At 41.1% G+C, this 19,897-nt stretch overlaps 1 protein-coding gene across 5 annotated transcripts in view; it reads right to left on the bottom strand.

Annotated features, from left to right (window-relative positions):
- Positions 1-19,897, bottom strand: part of nup54 (nucleoporin 54) — a 48,041-nt gene that overhangs the window by 15,228 nt on the left and 12,916 nt on the right. For 2 of the 5 annotated variants that reach the window (XM_055639799.1, XM_055639828.1), the window contains 4 exons: positions 12,660-12,746; positions 4,474-4,605; positions 3,482-3,705; positions 1,254-1,441 (listed from right to left, as the gene is read on the bottom strand). In XM_055639799.1, the coding sequence (XP_055495774.1) occupies positions 1,254-1,441; positions 3,482-3,705; positions 4,474-4,605; positions 12,660-12,746 (631 nt within the window). The remainder of the gene's footprint in view (positions 1-1,253; positions 1,442-3,481; positions 3,706-4,473; positions 4,606-12,659; positions 12,747-19,897) is intronic. The other 3 variants (XM_055639820.1, XM_055639836.1, XM_055639809.1) reach the window with 2 other exon arrangements.

Below are 19,897 nucleotides of genomic sequence, written 5' to 3'. Positions count from 1 at the left end.
ACTGACGAAAGACCTGGCAATGCAAGAGTAAACCTAAAAAATTGTAATGGCCGTAAAATTGAAACTGCAGATGCTGAAATATGAAATAAAAATAGAAAATAGTAGAAATATATAGACCTGATTCAAAGGTTTCAAAGGTCTTTTAATGTCACGTGTACCAATTAAGGCACGGTGATATTCGTATTACCAAACAGCTTTCAATATCTGAAGAAGGGTTTCGGCCCGAAACGTCGCCCATTTCCTTCGCTCCATAGATGCTGCTGCACCCGCTGAGTTTCTCCAGCTTTTTTGTGTAGCTTTCAATACCTTATGTCCAGAGTTCAATACCTTTTGTCCAGAGTTATGATAATTGGTCTTTGATCTGAAATGTTAACTGTTTCCCTTTCTGCAAATGTTGTGGGGCCTCCTAAGCTGTACCAGCTTTTCTACAATATTTTAAACTAAATTTTCAATTTACACAGATAAATTAGTTACTATTGTAACTTAAAGTGTAAAGTGGGAAGTAATAGATGGCATTCACTATCTGTTCTGCACTACGTTAGCTTTTCACTTTTGAAGCATAGGTCTGAATTCAGCCTAGCAGGATAGGGCAAGAGTTTCCTTCCTGACTGCAATCAGAATTACATTTGAAACAAGGAAGACAATTCTGCATTAATTTTGAATAGGTGTGTGGATACCCAAACACAATCAGCAATCTTCATGTGGCCAGATGAAAAGTTGATGTGGAAAATGTTCGCACGGGGAGGTGGGAAGGAGAAAGAAACAAATTTAGTAACATAATAAGCAAGACACAAAGTGTTGGAGTAACTCAGCGAGTCAGACAGCATCTACAATATAATAAGCAATGTTGCCTCGAGGAGAAAATTGGGACAATTGATCCAAAAGATGAAAAATGTCTCTCCCTCCAAAGATGCTGCCTGATCAGTATTTTCTGTTGTTATTTGAGCCTTAAAGCATCTGCAGAATTGCACTTTTGTTAAGTAAACTGTTGGAGCAATCAATGTATTACTATGCTTTTACTTGTGCTACACATGTCTTGGTAGAGTACATTGTTGAATAGAAAGAGTATAATTCTACCTTTGCCTGTATGGTAATTAACTTGATATGGTTTAATGCTGATCAAAGTACTTAGCTGCTTTCACACAATGTAATAAAGCTCTATATTGAAAGATTATGGAAATATCTTATTACTAATTCTCACTCATTTTAAACAAAGAGTTGCAGAAAATAACTCTGACAAGTAGTTCACTTACTGGTCATCTGGCAGTGCTCGGATCCCTTCAACGTTGACCATGATTTGCTGCAAACCTCCAAGAATCTTGTGCAAAGTTTCCACAAGCAATTGTTGTTGGTTTCGAATTTCTGCTTCTTTTTTGTTAAAAGCCAAAGCTACCAGACCATCCTCATCCTTATTACTGGGTATGCAGCTGAAGCCAACGGTCTGCAGGGAGATTAAAAATATAGGAGTACTGGAGTAGGTTTACTGGTATATTTTCAGGAACTCAATCTCAGAAAGCACAGAGATGCAGTAAGACTACAACCATGTAGCCTATACTCCAGGAAACACCTGCATCACAGTATCAACCATTAAGAAAATAATAGACACCAACATCTATCTATCCCTATTTGGAAGATGGTCTTCTTCAGTTATCCATTGCTTCTTGTCACAATGAACCAAACTAAATCTGCCAGCCAATGAAATGAATGGAAAAAGCTCACTCGATGGAATGATATTATTTGGTGACCTGATAATTGCCAGCTGATTAGTGTTCAGTTTCCAGATTGGACTGAAAGCTGGAGTGACATTTAGGCTTGGCTTTAGAAGCCATCAAGAAAACAAAACATAGATAGACATAAAATGCTGGAATAGCTCAGCGGGTCAGGCAGCATCTCTGGAGAAAAGGAATAGGTGACATTTCGGGCCGGAACCCTCTTCAGGCTCAAGTTCCTGTGTTAAGGAAGCTAATGATAACCACCTGAACTAGGAACAAGGCAACAAGCCAAATTTCCCACTTCCGAACCTTCCCTTTGTGGGAAGGGCACATATGTTGGGATGCAGAGTGAAAATCAGTTCAGTTTTGAAGCACCCTACAAAATGGAATAAAGTAATTTCAGTCTTGATTCCAATGGGTGGAATCCTGAAGGTAGGAGTCTTAGTTTCAGCAAACTCCTTCAGAAAGAGACTAACATTCTCACCTGCTGATTTCATCCAGTAATTGTTTGCTTGCTCATCTTCCTCTTTTCTTTAACATAGCTATAGATGAAAACAATTGCTCACTGTAGATTGATGATGCATGTGCATCTTTCAGGTGAGGGGAGGGTTGGATCCGCGCGCGCTCGGGCAGTGTTAGCCGACCACCAGACAGATATGGCGAGTATGTTTAACTCCATGGCATGGGTCCCATTTCCACACTTAATCCCAAAGGGGGAAGGATGTGGATTGATGATGCATGTGAACCAATCACACATAAGCCAGCATCACTAACTCCACCCCACTATAACACTTGTACTAACACTCATTTCCCAGCACTGCAGTTCGAGCAGATAGGATGCACTGATAACCTGTCGTCCTCAGTGCTGCTAGTTTCAAGTGCTCATTAAAGATGTGTTTAAATCATACACTGTCTCTGGCTCTTGTTTACACTCACCAATGGTGTTCAAATCGTTACACTTGCGCACAAGCAAGTTTTATACCAAACTCCAGTGATCCCGCAGTTTGGGAGCTTTTTGTAGAGGTGGGTTGTAATTAAGCCATTTATTGGTCCAGAGATCAAGCTCACCGCAAACATTTTATTCCAACAATCTCCACAGCGATACCCAGCCTAGCATTAGCTGCAGATCAGATGCCAGTGCAACACTGCTGGAGTTTTATTGTCATTCATTAATTTAACTCCCACACTGTCCACTGTCTATGATTTCTATCGTATCAGTAAATCACACAAAGATTGTTTTCTCCTAGTTGGTTCTCCTCATTTCCATCATAAATGGATGGTTCTTTGTTCTGAAACTGTCTTTAGTTCAGTGGCAGCAGGTGTGCAATGTAGAGGGCAGCATATGGAATAAACGTTTATCATTGTGCCCACTTTGTATCAGTGGAAACAACATCCTCAGAATACAATCAGTCAAACAGGAATTTCCCGAGGTATTTCCTTTGGCCCTTCTGCAACCACATACCACCCCTTCACTCACTAATCAAATAACAATGTCAATGTTTATTATTTTCTGTTCATCAAATCTACAAAATGATTTTTATTAACCAGCGATCACCTCTTTTGAAGACACAATTAGGGCCTCTCTACCGTAATGGTACGATTAGGATTGTTTCAAAGTCACATCCATATTTTGCTGCACCAGCAGTAAAGAGTGTTTTATGAATGGGTTTTCTTCATCATCCATCTCACACAAGGTGACCACCTTCATAAAATTTGCAGTTCAGCTTTACAAGAACGTATCTATAAACACACGGTTGAAATTTGTTTACCTTAAATCGACAAAAATGATTTTCTTGAGTGAACTCGACAGGAGCCAGGTTATTGTGGAAGTAACCTTTCCCTGTTCCCCAGAAAGCCTGCAGTTGGTTCCATCTGGCTAATATGGCATCTCGTTCATCCCCCAAGAGAGTGGGTGCAGAAAGGGCACTGGCTGTGTTGATCAGCTGAACCGTCTGGGCCTGAGGCTGTACCGCCTGCCCAAAAAGACCTCCAGCTATAAACATAACACAACAAACATCATTTTCTCTCTGGGACAGAAGGTATTGGAAGAAAATCCAGGTCAACATGTAGAGAAACACTGAATTAAAATTACTTTAGCAATTGATAACAATTCACCTGCGGTGCACACAAGTTTTCAGAAGATATTGAACACTAATATAAATATTATCCCCACTAGGTTTTTGCTGATATGCAGAGAACAGTTTAAATGATGTAGTTTGGTTTAATTCGGAAACACAGCACAAAAACAGGCCCTTCAGCCCACCTAGTCCACAATGACCAGCAATCCCCGATACACTAACACTATCCTACACACACACACTAGAGACAATTTCCAATTTTTACCGAAGCCAATGTACATCTCTGGAGTGTTGGAGGAAACCAGAGCACCAGGAGGAAACCCACGTGGTCATGAGGAGAACATACAAAGACCATAGAGACAGGATCAAACCCAGGTCTCTGGCGCTGTAAATCAGCAACTCTACCGCTGCGCCACCCCATATTTCATCAATGGTACTTCACCACTGCCATAACTTTTAGACAAGTCTCTTGAATTACTTTCGAACACTTGTTATTAATTTCCAATATTATATTTGATGTTCAATTTAAGGTAATTTAATTTAAAGTAAAACTTAACAGAAGAAGGGTCTTGACGCAAAATGTCACCCATTCCTTCTCTCCAGAGATGTTGCCTGTCCCGTTGAGTTACTCCAGCATTTTGTGTCCATCATAACTACAGGGACTTGCCTTCCCATGAACTTACTTTGCTGTTGAGCACCGAAACCACCGAATCCTCCAAATGTGGAACCAGGTACCAAACCGGGTGCCAGGCCTGTGCCTGTACCAAATCCACCACCAAATCCAAACCCTTTATTCTGTGTATTCTGGAAAAGCCCTAGGAAACAAAGAAAACCATTTGATTTTATAAAATTGTAAAATGCATGACAACTTTCTTGTGGCTAATCCAAGATTTACTGTAGCTCAGATTCATCTAAAGGCAAAATATTAAGCATTTATGTGCATCCATTTAAAAAAAGGAAACTTCGAAAAGGTAGTATTAGATTTTATTTAAAATAATGCAAAAAAAAGGATAGTGTGTCCTTCAGGTGCCAAAAAAACAAACAATCCAAACAAATGACTTCCCTTGAAGTGCTATTACAGAAGACATTGCAGTAATATCAAGGCAAACGACAACGGGGCGAAAAAATAGCATCATATGCCATAACTAAAAGAATGCAAGCAGTCGTATTTAATTCCATGCATTTGGTTCCATTGCCTTCAGTGGAATGGAAACGTGAAAAGGCAAATACTGTATAACTTGGACCCACTTTGCAAAAACATGCAATGAATTTCTCCTCTCCCACATTTTCACAATGCAACCTTTGAACCAGGAATTAAATTTGGCCTTTGGTGAGATTCAAACCCATAATCCTCTGACCCTCCCAGAAATAAATGTTTGATCAAAAACAAATGTTTGATCATTTATCCTGACCCCTAGGTACAAGGTCCACACAAATTGGGGAAGATTTTGCTATTTAAGCCTACTTTAACAACAAATTACTATTATAATTATCATCTTTACCGCTTTTTACTGATTTTAATAACTGCTTTTGTTTACATGAATGAGAGAAGAATACACTTGTCCAAAAGACTGAGATCAAACCTAGTCCTGAACTAATTATAGTCACTCAAACTAACTTTATTGTCACGATGCAGGCTAATTCAATGTTTATATGTTGGTTCTGGAATATGTAGCTTGTTTCCTTTGGATTTCAGTACGAACTGACTAAACTATTTTTTCCTTCCTATCAATTCCTCTCACCATTAATTGATGGAATATGAATATTGTTGGCAATGTGATAATTTATTGTGTCTCCTTAATTTTAAGAGAAATAAGATGGCAAGTAATAATCAACCACTCTGGCAGACCCAGTGAATTGTCAGCCAGGTGCTTGAGTTAGTTACATAGGAGATTCATTAATGCTTTTTGGTACCTCGGCCAATTGAGTTTTGGGCTCCACAAAAGTTCTTTGGGAGTGATTAAAATCTTGCCCATATACATTTCTATGAGGAAGTGGTAATTCAAAAGTGATAAACTGGCTAATAATCTCACATGGAGCGTGGGTGAATTGTAACATTCACCATTGCCAACCTGACAAAAAGTCTGCTAACTCAAGTACCAAGGCCACACAAAAACATATCCATAGAACGAAGATTAAAGTTTCACCAACTCCCATGTGGCAGAATATTTGGTGACGAGACACTCCCATTCTGTAAAGTTACAAATTTATCAGAAATCTACAGATTTGAACAAATTACTTGATCTCTGCAAGGATACAATTGGAAACTGCACCCAGGCGCAGAGTGGCAGCAACAATCGGCCAGTATTCAGATGATTGCTTTGCAACAAGACTGGTGGGACTGCAATCAAATAGCCAACCTCTTTAGCTCCTCCTTAACAATGGAAAATCTGGCAAAGTTTCTCACAGTGGTTATTCTCATGGAACTACATTGCAGAGAATCAGTCAACTCAGGGAGTGGGCAGAAAACAAAAGTGTCAGGAAGAATTCTATACCTTAAAGATTCTGATTCAATAGTACCTCCCTTAGGACTCGGTACTTGCTCCCATGAATGAGAGCACTAATGGAACCAATGCCGAAGGCCAGTGCTGTTGTGGCTGCAGGCTGGATCTCCTGCAGTAATGAAATGGTTCAAGTGATCACATCGCCCTGTGGAGCAACATGCAATGGCTACCCGAGGGCTGGTGTGAGCTGTGTGACCATTCAGCAGTGAGACGAGAAGTCCATTGCTGGGGAACTGTAGCGGCCAGTGTTGGCAGAACACTGGATCCTACAGTCTGGTTCTTCGGTCTGTTACAGAATGGGAAGAGATCTGCGGCCAACTGAAGAGAGGGGATGGAGGAGCTCTCATCGCCAGGGGAGTGATGCTAGAGAGCTCAGGACCAGAGTGGTCTGTTAACACACAGACCTATTGCACACAGATCTACAACACACATCAACGAATAATATTGCCCAACGAAGGTCTGCAGTCAGCACAATGGTCAGGTGGCAGCTCTCCCACGCCCATCAAACCCCAAACTCCAAGGAGCTGCACTGCTGGTCCCGGTCTATCCAATGTCATCCTTCACAGGTAGCCTTTGTGCACCGCCCCTTTTCACACAAAGGGTGGTGGGTATATGGAACAAGCTGCCAGAGGAGGGAGTTGAGGCTAGGACTTCCCCAACGTTTAAGAAACCGTTAGACAGGTACATGGATAGGACAGGTTTGGAGGGATATGGACCAAATGCAGGCAGGTGGGACTAGTGTAGCTGGGACTTGTTGGCCGGTGTGGGCAAGTTGGGCTGAAGGTCCTGTTTCCACACTGTATCACTCTATGACTCCATTACCAAGGTGATTCGCTCTACATTATGCATTGAGATAATCATTTCATTGCTGCAGGAGCACCAGTGGGAGGTCTGAGGTCTGTACTATATTCCCAGCACTGCAGCACCCAGCCCAAGCCAATGTGTGTTTTTAATAAAATATACAGGGCTGCTCATACTTATGCATTTCAGAACAACAGGATCAAAGTCATAATATAGACACGTGGACTTGTATTAAGTGTGCTACTGGTATTAATGGACAAATAATATTTATCTAGTGCCTTTTTCATGGTAAATCCTCAAGATGTACAAACTACCATCAGACAAAACTTGGCAGCAGCCACATAAGGAGACATTAGGACAGGTGAACAAAAGCTTGTTCCGCGGAGTTTAAGAAACACCTTAAAAGGGGAATGTGATGACTTTTTGGCAGCTGACAGAACAGTTGCCAAATCAGGGCTGATCAAAAGGCCACAAATGTAAAGTTCCAGAAAGATTCTCGGACCAGAGGAGAAAGACAGGTCAAAGTCATGGTGGATATTTGAAAACAGAGGTGAGAGTTTTAAAATCGGGGCATTATGAAGATAAAATTGTGTAGGAAAGAACTGCAGATGCTGATATAAATCGAAGGTAAACACAAAATGCAGGAGTGACTCAGCGGGACAGGCAGCATCTTTGGAGAGAAGGAATGGTCGAGAGAGACCCTTCTTCAGACTCATGTCAGGGGAGTGGGCGGGAAGATAATATTGGTCAGCAAGCACAGGGGTAAATAGGACCAGGCGCCAATGAGGATGTAGACAGCAGAATTTTTGATGTCCTTGCATTTAATAATATTTAATAAAATGAGGTGGTTGGCCAGGAAAGCGGATGTCAAGGACAGAGAGGAAGAGTTCAGCGCCAAACGCAAAGGCAAGCTTGCACAATGTTGGTTTGGAATTATGTAGTGCAGATAAATGGTTTAAATTTATTCCAGATGGAAACATCACAGTAAATGGCAACCACTCTTATTCAGTCATCAAACTAAAACTGGAGAGAAGAACAGTGACCCGGAAAAAAATGAGCTAATAATCAGGATCAAGACAATGTCTTTGTATCCGAATATTTAGTTGAAGTAAACTTTTGCTGAGGTGGCAGTGTGCTGTGAAAGGCAGGGGCAAGGTGAAGACAGCTATCATGACAGTATATACAAGAGGCACAGTGACATGGCAGCTGGTATTACACTCTCACAGGTCCAGGTTCAACCCTGATTTGTGTGTGGAGATTGCACATTCTCCCATTAACCATGTGCATTTAATCCAAAAAAGGACACAAATTGCTGGTGTAACTCAGCAGGTCAGGCAGCATCCCTGGAGAACATGGATAGGTGACGTTTCAGGGCCCTTCTTCAGAACCTCCCTCCATGAAACTTAACCTATCATTGTTCTCCAAAGTTGCTGCCTGACCTGCTGAGTTACTCCAGCACTTGGTGTACTTTTTTGCAAACCAGAATCTGCACTTCGTTATTTCTGCGTTTCATTCAGATACTTGTTTCCTCCAAAAGATGGGCAGATAGGTTACCGATGGAATTGTTCAGCTATGAACTGGCATAAACCCACTGTACTTACTGTCTCCCTATGTATCATAAATAAATAAGTGTGTGAAAACCAACACTCTGTTTGCAGATCACATTGCTGTGATATACATGAGAAATAGGATGGGACCAAATATACTACAGAGGGAATGGCGTGAGTAAGGGAAGAGCAGCCACTGCAGATAATTTTATTGTTACAACATGCCAGACAAGAAAGCAAACAGCTGAAGGCAGTCAGCTGACTGGCAGTGCACTAATGAGTGAACTAGACAATGAGTACAGAGGCCAAATTCCCTGGTGCCCTCAGGTTAGTCCGGATGACAATTAATTAAACCGCTATGTGCTGTCAAATATGCATATCTTAGACTTAAACAAATCAAAGAATCAAAGACTGTCCTTGGGGAGAGGAGCCAGAATAATAGAATGAATTGGGTTATGGTTCAGCAGATCAGTCCTCAAGAAACGTCTTGCTGAATGATAAAGCTAGGAATCAATTTATCTTTGAAAGTTTAGAACATTAGAAATGGCCACATACATATGTTGTAAGGGCTGCGAGAAGAGACAACATGAAGCCAGTACACAGTTCCACTCAGATACATGGTCCAAATGACTCTGAGGTCGACCAGTAGATTTATTTAATTTTAGAACGGGGCCAGCTGGATGTGGGTCAAGAAAGGAAGAAAGATTCTAAGGAGATTTATTGGCTGCTGTTTTCCCAACAATAGTCCAGTGATTTAGTGATCAGTCATTTCAGTATTTAACATGGATATTGACCTAATTTTGTCTTAAAGAAGCAAGCCATTAATTTTGAAATAGGGACCTCTCATTCTAAATTCTCCCATAGGAGGACAAGTCTACCATGCCAAACCTCGGCGGGTTCCCTGCAGGCTCTTTTATATTTCACTCACTAAGCATCCTGAAAGAGTACATTATATTTATTTCTATTACTTTAGTTTGATCTTTAATTGACAAGCCGTTTCAATATTTTCAATACTTGTGTTCATGTATCTTTAAGCATTTAAGATTTTAATAACCAAGATTCCTGATGTGTTTTCAAGATACGCATTCTTGTTTAATAAATTGAGCAATACTTGCATGTCACAATTTTAGTTAAAAAATGTTTTTTCCCTCCATTCTCTTTATGTCAGGTCCTTATCAGTATTTACCAAAAATGTAACCAAACTCAAATCTCTTATAAGTACTAATCTGACTGAGACGTTATGGTTGGTGCTGTATTTTATACTTTGCAGTTATCTAAGAAAGAATAGCTATGAAAGAAACTCAACTTTTGAGGTGCAGTAATAGGAACGGATTCCCGAGGACCTGAAAATCTAAACCATACTGAGTATATCCAGCATGACTAGGATTTATGTAGACTTTATATATTTAGGATTCTCTTCATAAATGCCAATGAATATTGCTCAATAGGCAAGGCAGATGGTAGAGGATTGTTTTAGTGAGATGATGCCTTTCACTAGTGATGTTCTTCAGCAAATTCTTTGCTGTTAGTGATTTAATGTGATCATTGGATGTGAATGTAGGAGGGAAATTTTAAAGCTATTGATATCAATGGGAAGGCGGTGGAACAGAAAGCAGGTATTTCTGGGAATAATCCAAAAGATGTAGGATCATTTCATTCCAAAAAAAGGAAGAGAGATTCTAAGGAGAGTAAACGGTGACCACAACTGACAAGTGAAGTCAACGACAGTATAAAAATAAAAGAGAAGACATATAACATAGCAAAGATGGCCGGAAAGCCAGAGGATTGGGAAACTTTTAAAGATCAACAGAAGGTAACTAAAAAGGCAACACGGGGAGAAAAAAATGGAGCGACTGGGCTTGTATTCACTGGAATTTAGAAGAGAGGGGATCTTATAGAAACATATAACTTTATTACGGGATTAGACACGCTGGATGCAGGAAACATGTTCCCGATGTTGGGGGAGCCCAGAACCAGGGGCCACAGTTTAAGAATAAGGGGTAGGCTTATTTACCCAGAGAGTTATGAATTATTGGAATTCTCGGCAGTGGAGACCGATTCACTGGATGCATCCAAGAGAGTTAGATTTAGCTCTTAGGGCTAGCGGAATCAAGTGGTATGGGGAGAAGGCAGGAATGGGGTACTGATTGTGGATCAGTGCTGATTCGAAGGGCTGGCTCAAAGGGCTGAATGACCTACTCCTGCATTTATTGTCTATGTATCTCTGGCTATGTAATGTGTTTGGTGAAATTGGGTGTGAGTTGGCAGATGGAAGAGTTCAATCGAGAAAATGTGAGGCAATAATTTTGTAAGTACTAATGAGGCTAGAACATCTACAATGAGTGATAGGTCCTAGGAAGCAGTGGGACCTTGGAGTACGTTCAGAGATCCTTGAAAGTGGCAGTGCAAGTAGATAATGTGGTTAGGAAGACATGGGATAAGGCCTTCATTAAGGGCCTGTCCCACTTAAGCGACTTTTCCGCAACTGTCTTCGACCTTCAAGCTCGAGGGCACTCACTTGAAAAACCTCGAGCTGGATCGACTATCAGCGATGAAACCGCAAGCTGGATCGACTGTCAGCACACACACACACAATCGCAAAGACGGGGGCCAGAGAAAGCTGGCAATAATTGAGGTTAAGGAGGAAGAGATTCAGAGGGGAACTTTCTCACCCAGAGAGTGGTGAATACCTGAAATGCACTACTTAAGTGAATGGTTACTGCTCGATCACAGACAGCATTGAAGGAATCTCGAAATTAACATTTAAATTGCTTCAGCATAGAAGGCTAAGAGCCAAGTGCTTGGAAATGGGATTAATGCTGATAGGTGCCCACTTGTGAATTTCGTGGGCCGATTGGATCGTTTTATGACTATTTGAATTTAGACAACTTTTTGAAAGTTCATCCCAATTATCCTACTACTGCTTTTATTCATTTTCTGTAAAAATTATATCTGGGATCATTTGCCATACGACTACTGAGATTTCAAATGGTATCTTATCCTGTTGCAAAATTTGGTAAATCCCACAATTTACTGCTCTTTTTCCAAACCTCAACAAATAATTTTCCTGCATGCTTTCCCAATTAAAAGCCCAAGTGGATTTGGTTCTCACCACCTTACTGGCAGTGGGGGGTTTCAGATCAAAACTGCCTGCAAAATGTAAAATATCTCTCCCACACCATCTAGCACCTTTCACCTAAAACTTGATATATCTGTAACGCTGCAATCTTAAATTTCCATTAAGGGGAACAGCTTCCCTCAATCAAATCTGTTCATTTCAGAACCCCCCCCGATTCTCCAGTCTAACTTTATAGTTGAAGTTCCTCATCCCTGGAGTGATGGTACTAAGTCTTTACTGCCTCTAGGGCTCTAAGTCTTTAGGGCTTCTTCACCCTTGCCAGCAAATGGTGACCAGAATCAGAAGCAATGGTCCAATCATGGCCCCAGCCAGCAACCCCACATAACTTTCCCTCTCTATCCCCTCCCCTTTCCCAGTTCTCCCACCAGTCTTCCTGTCTCCGGCTACATTCTATCTTTGTCCCGCCCCGTCCCCTGACATCAGTCTGAAGAAGGGTCTCGACCTGAAACGTCGCCCATTCCTTCTCTCCAGAGATGCTGCCTGTCCCGCTGAGTTACTCCAGCTTTTTGTGTCTGCCCCACATAACTTCCCTGCTTTCATACCCTGCCATTTGGTTAGGCCGCAAGTGGATACTGCATCCAGTTTTATAATTGATTACAGCTCTTGGTCACCTGGTACCCCATTGGTCACTATATTCCAGTCAAGAAAACAACCAATTGCCCTTAGTCCCTGCCTTCAATCCAATTTTCTATCCCGACCATTGTTATTGATTTCCTCTAACAGAAATGTGCTGATTCAAGAACTTGCAGCTCATTTATTACACAGTAGCATTCACTGCCATCCACTCCACTGTTAGCTACCATCACCTACTTTAGGCAAAAGAACAAAATGTTATATGCACATAGGTATTGTTCTAATTCTCTCTGGCAAGCGTTTACCATTACCTGTTACCCCAGAATTGGCAGGTGTTGAGAAATTGAAAGCAGGAGCAGCTGTCGCAGTTGTGCCAAACCCTCCAAAACCACCTATGTGGATATTTAAGAAAAAATCAGTTCAACAAAAAGTAAATTAACTTCTTACACCTTTGTATTTGTGACCCACCATTATTTCAAAACATTGATAGTAATACAGTGTTTATAGCTTTAGTAAATCCAAATTTCACAATTTCTCACTCTTAAAAACACTTAGATTCAATCTCAGACAAAAGTTACAGGGTAACAATATGATTAGCAAATTATTATATTTGTGTGCGATTCAAAGTTCCTTCCTACCTCCAATGACTCCAATATCACCCCTTCACCAGCACAGAGAAAACATCCATAAACTACAAGAGCAAGCTGAAGCAAGAGAGTTCCCAGGTTCACTTATGCAGTCATCTAAAAATGGGTCAATTGCTTTGGATCGATTGGAACTTCCCTCATACAAGAGGAGACGGGACAAATATTTTGAAGCCAAATGTGGTGCCATCAATCCTATATTAGTTCTAGGGTGATCCCACATATTATGAACCAAAGAAAAAATGTGAAACACGGAACTTCCAATCCAATTAATTACAACCATGTTATTAGATATTATGTTTAATCCAGCTAACTTTGGAAACTAGCCTTTAGCATCTGTCCATGTAATACTTAGGTTGTCTTTCTGTGAAAGAATTGTAGAGATGAAGGAGTCAGACAGGTGAAAACATTGTCTACCAAGTCCGCAGCAATCACTAGACTCCCATTTACATAAATCCATCCTCCTCAATAAACCCAGACTGGATCACTCACCTCCACATTAGGGGCATATTTACAATTAGCCCACCAACCCACATATGTTTGGGATGTGGGAGAAAATCAGAGCAGCCACAAAATCACAGGGAAAACATGCAAACTTCGACAGCAGCCAGTGTGTCACCCATACCACTGTGTCACCCATGCCATTGTGCCATGCATGACATTGTGCCACCCATGCCACTGTGTCACCGATGCCATTGTGCCATGCATGACATTGTGCCACCCATGATGTACCCATACCATTGTGCCACAGATACCATTGTGCCACAGATACCATTGTGCCACAGATACCATTGTGCCACCCATGCCATTGTGCCATGCATGACATTGTGCCACCCATGCCACTGTGTAGCCCATACCAGTGTGCCACTGTGTAACCATTCCACTGTGCCACATATGCCACTGTGCCACACATTCCACTGTGCCACCCATGTCACTCATACCAGATTCCTCCCTCTGAGCTAATGATACTGGTTTAATGAACATGCAATCAGTTTTGAGGCCAAACATAAGGCATCAACTAAGCATGCATAAGACTGAATTAAAAGCATTCTATAAAAATAGCAGTTCCGATGCATTCTCATTGCCAGAAATAATTAACCTGTTTCTCTTGTTCACAAATGCCTGACTATTTTCCAAAATGCTTTACTTTCTTATATTTTGCTTTGGTTATTTCCAAAACGACATGCAGATTCAATAACTACTTTAGGACATCAAGAAGGAACCACAATAAAAAATATTTACATGTATTTCCAGATTATTTAGAACAGATATTTGACAGTTTGATTATATACCATCAAAACAATATTGTCTTTTGACTTGTTGGAACAGCAAAGACCAAGTTGTTGAATGTTACTTTCATCTCTAACATCATCCTCTATTGCCCTGAAGACGTTGACATTTGCAGCAGCCATTTTCAATGCATCCAAGCAGCCTCCTGTTAATTGGTGTGTCAGAGGTTATGAGAGAAGGCAGGAGAATGGAGTTAGGAGGGAGAGATAGCTCACCCATGATTGACTGGCAGATTAGACTTGATGAGCCGAATCGCCTAATTCTACTCCTATCACTTATGATCTTACTTACGAATTGGTTACTCACTACATGGATCCAGGGACAGAGCATCAGCATGATGATTGTCGCAGCCACACCTTGGGTTATTATGCAATGTTCATTATTTGACATATCAGGGCAGTTAACAGGTGCAAAACCAAAATGTGCTATTTTTCATTATCCTGTGGCAAGGAAGTCAAGTACTACACTGATCGTCTCTAAACAACCAATTAAAAAAAAAAAAAAATCAGTAGTATTGATTCCCATTTATACCTAAAGAATGAAATAAGAAGTTTACTTTATAGGTATAACCCAGAATACCGATTAAGCCAATAACTGGTTGCTCTCATGTCAAATTAATACAACCTACTTACTGCTTAGAATTAAACTTTGACTTGTTTTACAGAACAAAAATGGCACACTGTAAAGGCGGCAGCATTAAAATCAAAAGCACACGTGGATGTTGAGAGGAAATGTTTCAACATTCGCTTATATATTCATATCCAATCATGCTATGATGTTAAAGGAAAGCACAGAGCAGAAGCACTTTGTCAACAAAGGGGTAAAACGCTGGGTTTCTCCAGTAGTATACTTACGATGATGTAAATCTCATAAGTTGCACAGACCGATTTTCGGGTAAAGTAATTACAGAAAAGATGTCCAGGTGAGAGCTGCATTATTTATCAGATTTATGAGGATTGTTCAAATTTAAGAAGGGTTATAATAACATAGACAGAAACTCTAACCACTGACAGGAAGGTTCCTTAACCAGAGGATAGAAGAATAAGATATTCAAGAAAAAACCCGGAATGAAAAATAAGTTTGTTTTTTTCAAAAACCCAGTTTTATAGTATAACTAGACCAAGTGCAGACCCGTTGGGTCTGCTCCCCCAACGCAGCCGTTCCCTACCGGTAGCCCCCTCGGGAGACATGGTCCTCCAACTCAAGCCGTTCAGGACTCAGCAGTGCGGCTCTTTTTAAATGGCGTCTTTGAGGCGAGATGCGGGCGCCAGCAGCCGTTATGGCCGCTGGCCAGCAGGAGGCAACAAAATGAGTGAGTGGGGGGAGAAAGGATTTCATTAAAAATGTGTACATAAACACGACAAAATTTAATCAGGAGTGGGTACGGAATGAAAAGTGAAGTCTCTACCGAAATGGAAAATATCTGTGCGTTTGTGGGTCTGGTGTTGGCGTAGCAACAAATCAAAGGCTGGCACCCACAGGCTGGCAACCACAAGTCAGGCAGAAACACAGCCAGCCAGCAGCCACAGAGTTTTAATATTATACTGGACTAAGTGTGACCCGTTGTCCCAGCATCACACAGGGCTGGTCATCCAACGCAATATTCCACCTCTCCACCAATTCTAATATTGGTGGCCAGTTGGGTGGGGGCGGGGGTGGGGGGCTTTCTGGAGCGCTAGTGCATGGGTGTGCAAAGCCACTAAAGACAGCTGAAGGGACTGGTTTCCAGAGGGCTAGTATGGACAATGTGAACGGATTGGATTCTTGGGCTGGCAGCTTAGTCACTCGGGTCTGGTGGGCTGGCAGCCGACTCACACGGCTGATGGACTGGCAGCCGACACACGGCTGATGGGCTGGCTTTTGATTCACGGCTTGTGGGCTATCAGTTGACTCACACGGCTGGTGGGCTGGTAGTTGACTCACGGCTAATCCTTGAAATTCTATTTCAAGCAGGGTATAAGGCCACCAAATTCAAGTGCAGTTTCTTACCACTTCTAGCAGGGTGCAAGGCCACCAAATTCAAGTGCAGTTTCATACCATTTGAAGTAAGGTGCAAAGCCACTAAAGACAGCGATTTCGTGTACCATTCAACTCAAGCCAAAGCAACCAAGCCACCATCTTGCAGAGTACTTTCAACCAAACAAAGCCCACATTTCCGTTGTTTTCAACTTCAAGCCACCCCTAAGTAATGCCAACCCCCACCCCCCACCATATGCCTGTAACCAAAGCAAAAGGTGTGTAGTTTTCATGGAGTGATTGACCATTTGCAGAGATTCTCAACATTTTGCAAAAAACTAATAACACTTTTATTTTTCATTGATGGGAAGAATTCTCTGCACCTACTCAGCAGAGGGGGACTGAGTAAGATGGCCAAAAATCACAGCCGTATGTGGTAGCGTTTTATCTAAAATCAATATACAGTGCAAACAGGAAGTGCATTTACAGTACGTACCTTTTCAAACCAAGCCAAAAGCCTTTCACCAAGCAAAACCACCATTTGCAGGAGGAAGAGGAGGGGGGCGGGGGGGGGGGGGACACACTTTTTGCAAGCTTTAGAACCAATAGAGAAACTTTTTGCAAGCTTTAGAACCAATAGACATTTTTTTTGCAAGCTTTAGAACCAATAGACACTTTTTTGCAAGCTTTAGAATCAATAGATACTTTTTTTGGAAGCTTTAGAACCAATAAACATTTTTTGCAAGCTTTAGAACCAATAGACATTTTTTTGCAAGCTTTAGAACCAATAGACACATTCTGCAAGCATTTGAGTAGACATGTGTTCAGTGTTATTCACAGCTCAGAGAAACGTGACTCTCTGCCTTCCTCCATCTTGAAGAGTGAGTGAGGCACACCACTTCCTGGTTTTATAGTCCCTCTCCCCTGCCGCCAGCGGGGGCAGCAGAGAGAATGGGGAATTTTGTAAAAACATTAATATCTCTGTCATTTTTAATCGACGGGAAAAATCCTCGGCACACATGCGGCGGAGGGGGGCTCTGAGCAAGGTGGCCAAAAATGACGGCCGTAGGTGACGGCGTTCTGTCGGAAATCGCAGCACAGATGGCCAAAACCGGTCAAGAACAGACTTTTAGTAATATAGATAGATAGATAAATAGATAGATAGATAGATAGATAGAAGATGGGAAAGAAGGCACCAGGACAATGGTAACCATCAAATAGAACTGGAATAATACTTGAAAGGGAAAAAGATGTTGATTCAATGAGAAAGAGCAAGCAAATGGATGGATCTTTCAAAGGAGACAGCACAGAAAAAGAAAATTAAGAAGATTAGCCTCTTCATACGCTGTGAGATTTGATGATTAACAAATGCACCAGGACTCTGAACTATGAACAAAATGAATTATATGGATAAAATCAGTTTTCATAATTTCACTTGATGCTGTCAATGCAGACTGAGAGCCACTTCTGGGGTTCTGAGGTTTCTGAATGATGTTACAGCGATGCAGAGAGCAAATATAAACTACAGACAACACAGATAACTAAAACTTTAAATTTTAAAAAGATCTGACAATTGCATGAATCATCAAAAGTTTATTCCTGTAATGCAAGATTCCCAATTGTATGAACGATGTTACACTAACATCGAGCTACTAAGCTCTAAATCTGTTAATTTAGACTTCACAATTTTATTAACCAAACAAAAAAAAACTATCAGATGAAATGTTGCAAAGAAATATATGAATGGTTTAAGAATAACTTGCCACTTTGCTTGAAATAGCAGAAAAACTACCTGTGCCAGCCAAGCCACTACTGCCAAAACCATAAGCTGTCATTGTGGCAGCACCCAAGGTTCCAACATTAAAGCCAATTGCAGTGTTAGTGTTTAATCGAAAACCCCCAATATTAAAGCCACTGGCTGTAGTATTTGCAGCTCCAAGCTCACCAAAAGCTGTAGAAAAGGAAGCACTGTAAAACCCAATGCAGGAAATGGTTAGTTGAAAATACAACATTTTTTTTAAAAAAAAGGTACTCAACTAAGTACTGAAATCATTTAGTTGCAACTTACTCCAAAGCTGACAAAAACAATATTAGACAGGATATTTAATGGAAAATTCATTCAGCCATGAAAATGTATAAAACAGCAGCACATTGTGTATTATGTGTAAAACTGCATATTAGATCTATTCATCCAATCTAAAAACATTGAAGGTCACTACAATACTTATATCCCATTAAAGAGTATAATGAGGTTCAGTGGAGATGAACCCAGTAGACATGAGAGCTAATAATAGCAGAGCAGGACTGAGAGCAAGTTCACTGCTTCCCACTCGTTAAATGTAAATCAAAGCAACTCATCACCTTGCACAGAAAATCAATGAGAATGTCAATTATAATAGTATTCTTCCATTGTTACATTTGATCCTTTGCAACCTGCAAATTCTCTTCTCTTCAAAAGACCATCCTAATCACCACAGCAAAAGTAATTGTGGACACAAGAATTGCAGAAGCTTGTTTACAAAAAGCGAGATAAAGAGATAAGGATAGAAAATGTGCAAAATGTGATGCCAGAAAGAATAAAGGTGGAAGAGGACAAGAATATAGGTGGGATGGGGAAAGGGAGAAATGGGCATGCATCCAGGTGGGGTACTGGGAAGAGAGGAGAGCAAAAAAAGGAGTAGGCGGAAAAAAAGGGGTGTGAAGTATTTGTAAGCTAATCACCTAAAATTGGAGAATTTAATATTCATACCATTGAGTCGTAAGCAGCCCAAGCAGAATGAATACAAGGAGTTGTTCCACCAGGACAGAGAGGTTAGGAGTATGGGAATGAGAAGGGGAGTTAAAATGGTTGGCAAACTGGAGATCAATGTAACCATTTTAACTCCGCTCCCATCCCTGGAGGCCAACTGGAGGAACAGCACCTTTTATTCTGCTTAACATTTAATTTCCAATTTTAGGTATTTAACCTACAAAACACATCCCACTTTTCCTTACCCCCTCCCCCAACTCCCCGCCCCCCCTCTTCCATGTGCCCCATCTGAATCTGCACCCATTTCTACTTTTCCCCCTCTCCTTCCCCCCCCCCCCCCCCCCCCCCCCCTTTCTATCTATATATTCTTTCTCTAGCTTCCAATTTGGCGCCTCTTCTATCCTTACCTTTTGCCATTTCATTTCTATCCTTTGTCCACCCATTGGCCTATCAACCTGCCCACCCCAACTGTATCCACCTATCACTAGCCAAATTTTGTCCCGCCCCCATCTCTCTTCTAGTTTTCTCAACCCACTAATACAATCAGTCTGAAAATGTGCCCCCACCCAAAACATTGCCTCTCAATGGTACCCAACTCGCTGAATTACTCCAGCACTTAATCTCTTTCAAATGGTATTTGTGAATTATTCTATTTTTATTGATTCTTCCGTTTAAAGGACTCCGGAGACTTAAAGATGCAATTCAAAAATAGCATCTCTCGTCAATTGCTAAGTTATCTGTATAATCTCTTCCTCACATTATCTGAAAACAGCAGTGATTTAAGTGGAGCAGAGGAAATGGCCAGCAGAGGTGTAAACTAATCTTACAATACTAATCATGATGTGACTGCTCGGGGTTTACTATGCGTTCAAACATCTACTCTGCTCTTCAATCTTTGATGCTA

The sequence above is a fragment of the Leucoraja erinacea genome, chromosome 1 (assembly GCF_028641065.1).
Source record: "Leucoraja erinacea ecotype New England chromosome 1, Leri_hhj_1, whole genome shotgun sequence".
In the NCBI taxonomy this organism is placed as follows: Eukaryota; Metazoa; Chordata; class Chondrichthyes; order Rajiformes; family Rajidae; genus Leucoraja; species Leucoraja erinaceus.
The sequence above is the reverse complement of the archived record's forward strand: the minus strand, read 5'-3'. Positions and strand labels throughout refer to the sequence as shown.